General features: G+C 40.6%; 1 protein-coding gene across 2 annotated transcripts in view; it reads right to left on the bottom strand.

The window, feature by feature from the left end:
• ANKRD45 (ankyrin repeat domain 45) overlaps window positions 1-12,776 on the bottom strand; it is a 40,101-nt gene that overhangs the window by 10,150 nt on the left and 17,175 nt on the right. For both annotated transcript variants that reach the window (XM_083359467.1, XM_083359468.1), the window contains 2 exons: window positions 9,820-9,914; window positions 3,201-3,339 (listed from right to left, as the gene is read on the bottom strand). In XM_083359467.1, the coding sequence (XP_083215593.1) occupies window positions 3,201-3,339; window positions 9,820-9,914 (234 nt within the window). The remainder of the gene's footprint in view (window positions 1-3,200; window positions 3,340-9,819; window positions 9,915-12,776) is intronic.

Below are 12,776 nucleotides of genomic sequence, written 5' to 3'. Positions count from 1 at the left end.
AGAATTGCAGGCTGACTGTGCCCACAGCCAGGAGTTCGATCCTGACAGGGTTCAAGGTAGACTTAGTTTTCCATCGTTCCGAGGTTGGTAAAATGAGGACCCACATTATTGGGGGCAATATGCTGATCCTGTAAACTTCTTAGAGAGTGCTGTAAAGCTCTATGAAGCGGTATATAAGTCTAACTACTATTGCTATTGAAACTTCAACATTTAGTTTGATTTACTTTTTATTTTTGAAGGGTGTGGTATCACCATGCCTAAACTGAAAAGAGCTCTCTGAGAAGGGAAAAGATTGGCAAACAATTGGTCATCAATCATTCTACTGTCCAGAAAATCAACTACAGTGAGGGGGAAAAGTATTTGATTCCCTGCTGATTTTGTACATTTGCCCACTGACAAAGAAATGATCAGTCTATAATTTTAATGGTAGGTTTATTTTAACAGTGAGAGACAGAATAACAACAAAATCCAGAAAAACACATTTCAAAAAAGTTAAAAATTGATTTGCATTTTAATGAGTGAAATAAGTATTTGATCCCCTATCAATCAGCAAAATTGAGCTGAGTAACAAGCTGAGATTAGGAGCACTCTCTTAAAGGGAAGGGTCCTAATCTCAGCTTGTTACCTGTATAAAAGACACCTGTCCACAGAAGCAATCAGATTCCAACCTCCACCATGGCCAAGACCAAAGAGCTGTCCAAGGATGTCAGGGACAAGATTGTAGACCTACACAAGGCTGGAATGGGCTACAAGACTGTCCGTACCAAGCAGCTTGGTAAGAAGATGACAAAGGTGCAATCTCCCTCGGTCTGGAGCTCCATGCAAGATCTTACCTCGTGGAGTTTCAAGGATCATGAGAATGGTGAGGAATCAACCCAGAACTACACAGGAGGTTCTTGTCAATGATCTCAAGGCAGCTGGGACCATAGTCACCAAGAAAACAATTGGTAACATACTACACCGTGAAGGGACTGAAATCCTGCAGCGCCCGCAAGGTCCCCCTGCTCAAGAAAGCACATGTACAGGCCCATCTGAAGTTTGCCAATGAACATCTGAATGAGTCAGAAGAGAACGGGTGAAAGTGTAGTGGTCAGATGAAACCAAAATCGACTTCTTTGGCATCAACTCAACTCGACATGTTTGGAGGAGGACGAATGCTCCCTATGACCCCAAGAACCCCATCCCCACTGTCAAACATGGAGGTAGAAACATGTTTTGGGGGTGTTTTTCTGCTAAGGGGACAGGACAACTTCATTGCATCAAAGGGATGATGGATGGGACCATGTACCATCAAATCTTGGGCAAATCTTCCCTCAGCTAGGGCATTGAAAATGGGTCGTGGATGGGTCTTCCAGCATGGCATAAAGAATGGATAGAATTGCATTTTTGTGGACATGTTTTTATATATAGAAGGAATTTTTTTAATGTATTTTCAATTTTGTGTTATGGGACTACTCATCTGCAGAGGGTGTGGGGGATTTCCCAAAATGTGGGTATGGTTTATGCCAATACGCTTGTGTTTCGGCCAATCAGAGCTTGTGCATGGAGAGTGCAAAATGGGCGGGGTGGGTGGGGCTTAGGTGGCTCAGAATAGTCATTTCTCTACTTACTCTTGGGCAAGAACCTCCTTCCCTCAGTCAGGGCACTGAAAATGGGTTGTGGATGGGTATTCCAGCATGGCAATGACCCAAAACACACGGTCAAGGCAACAAAGGAGTGGCTCAAGAAGATGCACATTAAGGTCCTGGAGTGGCCTAGCCAGTCTTCAGACTTTAATCCCATAGAAAATACATGGAGGGAGCTGAAGGTTCGAGCTGCCTCGAAACTTTAATGACTTGGAGAGGATCTACAAAGAGGAGTGGGGGAAAATCCCTCCTGAGATGTGTGGAAATCTGGTGGCCAAGTACAAGAAACGTCTGACCTCTGATTGCCAACAAGGGTTTTGCCACCAATTCCTAAGTCATGTTTTGCGAAGGGGTCAAATACTTATTTCACTCATTAAAATGCAACTCAATTTATAACTCTTTTGAAATGCATTTTTCTGAATTTTGTTGTTGTTATTCTGTCTCTCACTGTTAAAATAAACCTACCATTAAAATTATAGACTGAACATTTCTTTGTCAGTGGGCAAATGTACAAAATCATCAGGGAATCAAATACTTTTTCCCCCTCACTGTACAAGTGTAAAAGATTTCAAACAACCACCAACTTGGCCAGGCTAAAAGAAGTCTCTAAGAACTCCAGAATTTCATCACAAGATCTACAGGTAGCTTTCTTTATGTCAAAGTGCATGAGTCTATCATTAGAAAGAAGTGGTATAAATTAGATCTACATGAGAGGTGTACCAGGAAGAAACCTTTGCTGTCCAGAAAGAATATCGGGGCAAGTATAAAGTTTGCTGTAGATCTAGACAAAGACCAGGACTTCTGGAACAATAATATTTGCCAGTAATTTCTGAAGACACGTTTGGCAAAAACCAAAGACCAGAAGAAGTTGTTAAGAGGCCTGTTTAGCAATTGTTTGAAGTATTTTGGCACTGGCAAAATAACTTTATGACCATTCCTTGCACTTATGGCAATTGTACCATCACTGCTGTCATGTGATTGAAATTTGGATGCTTTCCAACAAGCAAATTTGGATGCTTTCCAACAAGCAAATGGAAAGTGAAATAACAAGTCATTGTCATATTATGTCTCACTTAACGACATGCAGTGTTCAGTTTAACCATAGTGGGAGAGACATAAATCCAACAATCCAACCTGGTCATATAATGTTTTGCTTAGTGACAGAATGACTGGACCCAATTGTGGTTGGTAAGCAAGGACTACTATAGATTTGTCATTTGATGGGGCACTGGAAATCCTAGAACAAACTTGTCAAACTCATGACGTCACATGACGTCGCACAACATATCAGGAATGTTTTGCCATTGTCGGCAATGGGGTGGGTGCGGCTTCCGCATGACGCATCCGAGCTGGCAGTTTGACACCCCTGTCCTAGAAGAATTGGGAGGAGTGAGGTTTTCAGTAAGCTTAATTAACAAGGTAGAAGGTAGAAGTAAATCTCTATGAGAAATTTATTCTGGATTATATAAAGATTCATCACCTAGCATGGGCCAGCAGAAAACATTTCCTGTAAATAAAATAGTAATTAAAAATGTGAGAAATCTTTTATCCAAAGGTGAGCTTTAAAATACTCACGTGGTGCAGACAATTTTGTGAAGATAGGCAGCATGATGTCCTCCAACTGCTGCTTCTGGTCAATAAATTCTTGTGTAGTAGGCTCTTTTGTATTTTCAAGCCAGTCCAACTTGGCCTGACAGGCCTTGATGGAGGTTGTCTATACAAAGAATAAATAAAGAGTATCAGCAAAAAAAAACACAGCATTTTAGCAAACAGCAATCAAGCCAAAATGTAAGGCATGCAAGGTATAGTAACTTTTGAATGATTTCAGAGAATGGAAATTGTTTAACATCTTCAAATATTTATTTGTCTTCATTAGAGCTCTTGAAAAATTTCAAAATACACAAACACAGAACATTTAACATTCTAGTAACTCCAGAAACCTCTTTTTACGATAGCCTTCATGTGCATCTCCACAACACAGAACCTGCCAAAGGAAAGGATAGGAATGCAGGCAAGCTCCCAATTTCACCATCAGCACTCTGTTGAGCTAGCCTTTATACAACATTTTCAAGATATGGAGACACCACAGCAAAGTTGCGCAGTGATCAGAAAAAGTCTTAACAGAAAAATGTTGTCTAAGCTTAAAAACTTGCATGAAGACAAAAGGAAGAATGCTAAAGGTATCTGGGGTTTGAGGAATTTGCTCTATTTTAATAAAAGATGAGAAAGTAACAGCTATGGGATAATACATATAGATTTTGTATCTCCCAAAAAGGTAAGTATGGCAATTTCTTTTGTAGCATTTACATGGACAGCTGCTACCCAACAATACAATGTCTCAAGCTATATCCTGCTAACGTTTGCTTATTTTAGCAAGCAGCAAAAGGAAATTTCATTCCTTTCATTTTTGTGTAAGAAAAGGCCTATGTTTTAAAAGCCACGCCAAATGTTGGGTAGGAAGGCATGAGAAGTAGCTAAGGTAGTATAGTAGTGCCCCTGTAGATAAACAATCCTGTGCCTCTGATTTCATGTTGCAATCCATAAAGATCAGGAAAAACCCAGGACAAGTAAGTAGGAATTGTTTGCTGCAAGTGATCCTTTATATCTAGGCCCAATATTACATCATCCAGTGCTTCCTCTCTTCTTCCAGTAGTACATGTTTTCCCACATTAGGCAAATAAATTCTTATTGTTGTTAATACATATACAATTGAATATCAACAACTTTGTTACATTTTCCTAATATCAATAATGTTGGTTTAAAATATCTTTTCTAACCAAAATATACCTTAATTGCATTCGCACTTAATATCCATCTGTTTTTTAATTTTAATTTCTCATCAGTGTTCAAAATGTCTCTATCACTTATAATTTCTCATAATAGATTATATTTGGGTAAACAAATGCTTCCCTTATTCAAAGCCTCTTAGCATTTTCATATTTCTCTTTTCATACCAAAATATGATATTCTAGTTATAAATCCTATCTTTCTAGGATTATATAATACTTCTATTTCTAACAATTATCTATTCTCAGCCATTTTCAAACATAGTATAATATCCCATCTAATGGGTCAAAACCTCTATTTTTTTTCAGTCTTACTCTAGCTTTCTTCCTTTGCCAACTAACTTTTCAAGTCAATGCATTTGAATCATCAAGTAATTCTTGCTCTATTTTTTGTATATTGTTTGGAATAAGAAAGGCAATTTGATTAAAGTATTTTTGGAAGGATGCTCAGCCCATTGATATTCATTAAACAGCCTTCCTCCTCCAATTTCCCACAATTCTAACAGCTATATCTTCCATTCAATCAGCTTTTCTTTCTTATCCTCAAGTGTGTTCTGAGATCTTGTCAGGTAAGATATCTTTTCCATTTCCGATATTAACAGTACGTCTTCTAATTCTTCATTTGGCTGAGTCTGTCTGTTAGTTCCTTTCTTTTGGTCCTCCATCTTTGGATCTGCTTCCTCTGATTTTCCTTCGATTTTCTGGGTTGCTAGTTCCTTCTTTGTAGTCATTTTTTGAGTTTGTAGATTTAGATTAAAGAATTGTTCTTTTATCTCCGTTATTATTTTTAGTCTCATCATGAGCTAAGGCAATTGTCTCTTGTATTGATTTTAATATAGAAAGAATTTCGTTCTGAAATTCATCAACATTTTCTTGTTGGTATGTCAAGCTGGGGGATTTGGGGACAGGTGTTAGGAATGTTTTTTTTTTCATTTGAAGCTAAGTATGGAGCATCCATTTTGTTTTTATATGTAGTCTTTTAGTCCAATCTATTTAGGGATTTAAAAAGTTTCAGTCAATTGTCATTTGAACTCTTAATTATCTAGCCAGCCTATCAGTCCATTCTTAAGTCTCCCCTCAGCAAATATAAGTAAAGTTCAAATTTTTCAATTTTTTCTGTCCAATGAAAAACAAATCCTTTCTGTCCAGAGAGAGAAGAGCAATTAAAAATTGTTCATCAATCAAAGTTTTATAGTACAAAGTAGTCCATCATCTCAATCAATAACGCATGTTTCTTCTATAGGGAAATAGCTCCATGACACAGCTCTAAAAGTCAGTTAGTATTTATATTCATAGTCCAGGCAGGCCAGTTTCAAAATAGTTTATTGTCTCTGCCACACAGATAAGCAGCCCAAAAGGGTTTTTCCCCCCCTTTTCCCAGCTGAGTCTTCAAAAGTGAAAGTTTCTGAAAACAACAAGAGTCTAATCTGAATCTGGGCTTCCAGCCAAGTTTCCTTTAGGCATAATAAATTGTAGTGCTGTAGTTCGCCACTAGATGTTGTTAATGCCATCTTCCAGCTTTTTACATCCAAATTTATATTACAAGCTTTTTAAGTCTCTTTTAAAAAAAAATCTCAAAAGCACTTTTAGTCCCCAAATTTCAAAGTTATATATGTGCATTGCTTCCAAATTAATCTTGTAATTTTCTCTATTTTCCCCCAAGCAATTTATTCACCGCTTTTCTTTTCCTCAGGGAATGGGGTGGAAATTCCCCTTCCCTCTCTCATTGTGGAGGATTCTTTCCTTTGGGTGGTTTTTCCCCAGGAAAAAGTCTTAAAGTCATAAAGAGATAATAGGGTCTCACCCAGTTCTATCCATGTTGCTTGAAAGTTGCTGGTTTTCTTATTTTCTTCAGTTGTCAGCAGCTTCTTACCGGCCAGTTTGGAGGGCTTCCTCGAGAGGCCACCGTCCTCTCGCAATCAACGAGGGTCCCCTCCTTCTCTGTCACCTCTTCAGGGCGACTTTCTACCCTTTTTAGGGTCCCCAGCAGGGTGAAATCTAAAGTGGAAGATGGAGCCCTGTCTTCTGGAGCCCGTTATGCCACAACGTCAAACTGGAAGTCAAGTGATCCTTTATTTCTAAGGCACATGTAAACATTTAGTCAGGAATTAAACTTTAGATTTACTTTGGTGTGTGTAGCTATTTGACATTTATCTATGCTAGGTCAATAATTGAATGACATAGGTAATAGACAATACCAGCTTAGGGTGTTAACTTAGGTTGCATGTATTTTTGAGAGATTGGAGATCCTTTTTAAATCACTGTTTTAAGCAGTACTGTATATTTAATCTGCTTTGCCACTGTACATTTTACATATAATTTTTTTACACAAAAGTAATCATATTCTCTCATCCATTTTAAAAATAATTTTATCATTTGTGTGATTGAGTAACCAATGGGTGAACCTAATTTCCTAGTCACAAGACTCATAGTACAAACCTAAGAAAACAGAAAAGAATGTCACAGCACTCTTGATGTACCTACATCCAGAACTAGCAAAAAAGGGCAGCAGAACTACACAACACACCCTACCTACCTAGCCAAATACACAAAGATCGAAATACCCAGAATCATGGATATTTTCAAGGTCAGTCTCACTACTTGTTTTCAGTTTTATGGACAAATATGCAATAAATCAGAGGAACACCCATGGGATCACCGCCCTCAGGAGTCATAGCAAAGACATAACACAGTGTCTAGAAAATATAGCATTCCACACATACAAAGTATGGATCAGCATGTGTACACAACACCATCATAGTACAAGGAACTAGAGAAGATGCATGAAACAACAAGATCTTCAAAGGAATATAACTCACAAGAGTAGTAAAAAATAACAACATACTACTTTTTCTTCCTGAATAGCCTCACAAGCACAGAAAATAATAGCAAATTAGAAATGCAAATCTATCAAAAACTACCTACCCTGGATGTCTGGAGGAAGAAATGGCAGACTGAAGTAGTTTCTCAAAGAGTGAAGGCAACAACTACAGCAAAGAATGAGTAGGCAGGCACTTTGAGCCTCTCTGACCAAAGAGACAATGGGAGATCACCCACCAGTGTTGAAATTCTTCAAATATAATGAAATTCTAAGTGAAATTCTTCAGATATACAGTATATGAAAAATGAACAGTAAAATGAAAGTGTGACATTGTTAGCATATTTGCTCTGCCATTTTGTCAAATAGATAACAAAGACCAGGATATATGATGTATTTGAAAGAAACATCTGGGAAATAGTGAATAGTTACAAAATTGTATTAAATATGTTTCTACATTTCCATGCATGAATTCAGATATGAAACTTTGGTAGTCAAATACTGAACATCCTAGAGATATTTCAATATAAAGAAGCATTTGTTCATATATTCACTTTAAATATTTGTGAGATTAATATTTGAAACTATAATCAACTAGTTCCATGCTATTTGTTTTTGTGCGAAACAATATAGATAATATTTTACTACAATTTCTTTTTTTTGTATTGTATCTTAAAAGCCTTGTGTGGTTTACGAAAATGCTGTATATAACAATTAGTTATTTAGAATATATGTTATCTATAGTCAACAATAAATCTTGATTTAAAAAGATTTGGAATTGGCAATGTTAGCTAGATGTCCCCTACATCATGTGACATTTTTTCCTACTTAGTCCTTGCAAAAGACTGAAGAAGTAGTTTGACGTTTGAAATTAAACTTCTGATAACCCTATAATACTTTCATAGGGTCATCAATAGGGTCATCAGAAGTTATCAGTAACCATGAATCAGTAACTATCAAATATGTTTTGGCATTAAACATGACTTTTTAACAATACCAAACATACCATATATTTAGACTAGCTTTAGATTAAACTAGCCAAATTGAAACTCACCATAATATAAAGAAAATCTATAATTTATTTATTTATTTATTTTATTTATTTTATTTGTTTGTTTTTATATACCGCCCTTCTCCCGAGGGACTCGGGGCGGTGTACAGAGCAAGATGAGTATACAGTTAAACAATAGTAAAAAACAAATGAAACCCCAAGAGCTATCAGGCCAGGCCGGACTGCTGGAACAGGTAGGTTTTTAAGTCGCGCCGGAAGGTGCGAAGGTCGGGGGCCATCCGGATTTCGGTAGGCAAGCAGTTCCAGAGGGTTGGCGCACCCACTGAGAATGCTCTCCCCCTGGGGGCCACCAGCCGGCATTCTCTGACCGGTGGCACCCTGAGGAGGCCTTCTCTGTGGGAGCGCACAGGACGGAGGGGTGTTGACGCTGGCAGTAGGTGCTCCCGTAGGTAATCCGGACCCATGCCATGTAGGGCTTTGTATGTCATCACTAGCACCTTGAATTTCACTCGGAAGGCAACTGGAAGCCAGTGCAGCTCACGGAGGAGAGGTGTGATATGGGAGTATCGGGAAGCCCCCAAAAGTGTTCGTGCAGCTGCACTCTGCACCAGCTGAAGCTTCCGAGTGGCTCTCAAGGGCAGCCCCATGTAGAGAGCATTGCAGTAGTCAAGGCGAGAGGTCACAAGTGCATGGGTGACTGTACGTAAGGCATCCAGGTCCAGATAGGGTTGTAGTTGGCGCACCAGTCGAACCCGAGTGAAGGCCCCCCTGGTCACAGCTCCTATGTGATCTTCCAAGGATAGCTGTGAATCTAGGAGGACACCCAGGTTGCGGGCCCTATCAACAGGGGGTAATAACTCACCCCCGATGTTAAGGGATGGAATGCTCTGAGTATCCTGGCATGCCGGTATGTACAGCCATTCAGTCTTGTCCGGGTTGAGTTGAAGCCTGTTCCTCCCCATCCATTCCCGAACCGCTTCCAGGCAACGGGACATCACGTCGAGGGCATCACTGATGCAGTTTGGAGTCGAGATGAAAAGCTGGGTGTCATCAGCATACTGATGGTACCCTACTCCAAAACCACGAATGATCTCACCTAGCGGTTTCATGTAGATGTTGAACAGGAGAGGCGAGAGGACCGACCCCTGAGGGACTCCACAAACGAGAGGCCTCGGAGTCGACCTCTGTCCTCCTGTCAACACCGACTGCGAGCGTCCCAGGAGAAAGGAGGAGAACCACCGCAGAACCGTGCCTCCCACTCCCAATCCCCTGAGGCGCCGCAGCAAGATACCATGGTTGATGGTATCGAAAGCCGCCGAAAGGTCTAATAAGACTAGGACAGAGGAATGGCCCCTGTCCCGGGCCCTCCAGAGATCATTCATCAGAGCGACCAATGCCGTCTCCGTGCTGTAGCCCGGCCTGAAGCCCGATTGGCACGGGTCTAGATAATCTGCTTCATCCAGGACCTGAGGAAGCTGATGCGCCACCACACTCTTGACAACCTTCGCAAGGATGCGAAGGTTGGAGACCGGACGAAAGTTATTCAGTGTAGCTGGGTATTACTATTAAATAATATACCTTATCTTCTTTATTCAGCTTTCCCTGAACTTTCTCAGGATCAGTGATTGTTGCCTGGATTTGGAAAATAAAATTGCATAAATTCTGCTTGGCCTCTGAAAAGAAAGGGAGAATAAAGAGACATAAGAATATCCAAGAAATACTGCCATACTATATGATAGCAAGTCTACCACAGCTGACGTTAACTAGATTCTGTGCAATATTTTTTAGAATTTTTTTTAGATAATCTTTGTCATTATAAAAATAAAATTTAGTTGCTTGCTCTCAAAGTGTACACATACATAACACACATTTAAAAATGCTATATGCAACATATGTATAAACCTACACCTTTACATACAAATAACATATAAATATTAATCACTGTCCATCTTGAACACATAACAGAAAGAGGAAGCTTTGGAGTTCACAAGGTTAATACTGTATGGAACGAAACTATAACTGAATCTGGATGTTCTGCTTCAGATACCACGGAGCCTCCTCCCAGAAGGTAACAGGAAAAACAGGTTGTGAAGAGGCTGTGTAGTGTCCCAGACAATCTTGCGGACCCTGCTCAAGCAACGCTTATGTGCTATGTCATGGATGGAAGGGAGGGAACTGCCAATAATCTTTTCTGCCATCCTCACCACTCTCTGCACCAGTGATGCTTCCACACCAGACTGTAATGTTGTATGATAGGATGCTCTTGATCATCCCTCTGTAGAAAGTGGCAAGGATAGGGGAATGAAGATGTGCTTTTCTCATGTGACGCAGAAAATGCAAGCGCTGCTGTGCCTGCTTCACCAGGGTCTTGCTATTGAGTGACCAAGCCAGCCTACTCGTTAACTGCACATCCAGGAATCTGATGCTGGAAACCATCTCCACAGGTGAATCATTAATACATAGAGGAGTGTAGCTGTGCTGCCTTTTCTGAAATCGACAATGATCTCTTTGTTTTTTCCCAATGTTTAAAACTAGGCTGTTTTTCTTACACCAGTTCACCAAACCCTCAACCTCCTAGTGGTAAGCACCCTCGTTGTCACCTTGAATAAGGCCCACTATTGTTATATCGTCCATATATGGTTGGTGGCAATACGATTGGTGGCAAACCTAGCACAACAGTCATGGGTCAACAGGGTGAACAGCAGCGGACTTAGGACACAGTCCTGAGGATAACCCGTGCTCAAGAAAATGGTGTTAGAAATACTTGTTCCAGCTCGCACATACTGGGGCCTCTTAGTAAGAAAACCAAGATTTCTTTTTTTAAAAGAATTATCTACATTTCCCATTTTCCCCCCATTTTTCCAAGAGAGCAATCCATTTTAGAGATTAAATTATCTGAGACATTTCTAAGAAAAAAAGTAATTGTTGGAGAGCATGTTTTTATTGGAAACACAACCAGAAACCAAAAGAAGAGACCAAAACCTACTGCAACCACCCAGCAGATGGGAGGGGAATAAAAACCAAACAGATCCCCCTGCCAATCCTCAACAGAAATCCTCACGACAACGAGAGCCTCAGACAGGGGGAAGAGCACAGGCAGGTGTCTTGCTCAGCTGATGGCTTGGGGGGAAGGGGGCAGCTACACCCCCTCCCAAATGCTGCCCTCTCACGAAAGCAGGATGAAAACTCCAAAAAGCGACAAGGAAAAAAAGTTAAAACAGAAGAGTGTCTCGCAATGGTTTTCTTCCCCACTTCCTTCTACTGTAGCTGCAGTTTAAATATGTAAAGGCCACAAAAGAAAAAAAGTTGGCTTTTTCTCATTTTAATTCAGAAGACAGGAATGGGAGGATGGGGGGTTGTTTGTTTCAAAGGAAGGAAAAGAGAGGGGCTCGGGGAGTGCGGCAGGTAAACAATGATGGCACAAGGCTTCTGGCTATGCAGGGGGGCGTTGGGGGGCGTTCTCTTTAAAAGAGCAAAATGAGGCAAAAAGTAAAAATCCCTCACTCACTCCACCTCCCAAAAACACAATAACAGAGCTTTCAATGATACAAACAACTTTTATTGAAAGATAAAAGTTTGCATTTGGCATGCTTTTGAAGAATTAATGTGATTTTTGCTGTTGTATGCATGCTAATAATTTGTTTAACCTTGGCTCATACTTTGTAAGTTTGAGAGCAACACATGCAGCATGAGATCATCTGTTAGTTTGTTTCTGGTGTCAGATTTAATATAATTCAAAACTGAAAACAGCTGCTCACAAGCATAAAATGATCCAAATAATAATGGCGGTCAGTCTCTCTCAGCAGTTCACAGGAACCTCCCTTGTTCTATCTCTTCTCCCTCTGGCCTTGCCCCATTGGAACCCCTCTTTCTCTATTCCCTTTTCTCCTTCAGATTTGCCCCTCTCTCTTTCCCCTTCCCTACTCTGTCTGGCTTTCCCCACAGAAACCTCTCTCTTTCCCCTTCCCTCTGCTCTAGGCTTGTCCCACAGAAACCTCCACTTTCCCCTTCCCTACTCCATCTGGCTTTTCCCACAGAAGCAGAAGAACAATCAACCAACCTCCTTTCTCGCGCTCCCTCTGTTTTTTCCCCTCTTTCTCCTTTGTGCCACCACCACCAAACTCTTCCCCTTTCTTTTCCAATCCTCTCTTCTCCCCACCTTTTCCCTCTTTCTTCTGGCCAGCCACCCTTCAAGCTCCAACAGAGCTCCAGCCTTGGTGGCCACCCCAGTCCAACCACCCGCCACCTAGCTGGTCCTCCTCGGCAGTGTCGACCAGCCACAGTGGAGGCCGCTGGAGCTCCCAACCTCCATGCTGGATCAGCAGAGCTCTAGCAGAGCATCCCAGCCAGTGCCGATATCACCTCAGCTCTCTGCTACAGTTACTTTTTGGATTCAGAGGAAGCCCTGGACTAGTTTTTTTAAACCCACTGGGCACACCCAACTTCCAGGATTAGTTTATTAGTTCCATGTCGTAAAAAAATGTACAAAAGTGGCTTAGCTTACTAAACTTTCAGTGAGCATGTCATGCCAACAA

This window comes from Vipera ursinii, assembly GCF_947247035.1.
Source record: "Vipera ursinii genome assembly, chromosome: 3".
Lineage (NCBI taxonomy): Eukaryota > Metazoa > Chordata > Lepidosauria > Squamata > Viperidae > Vipera > Vipera ursinii.
Note: the sequence above shows the minus strand (reverse complement) of the source record. Positions and strands in the feature narration are given on the sequence as shown.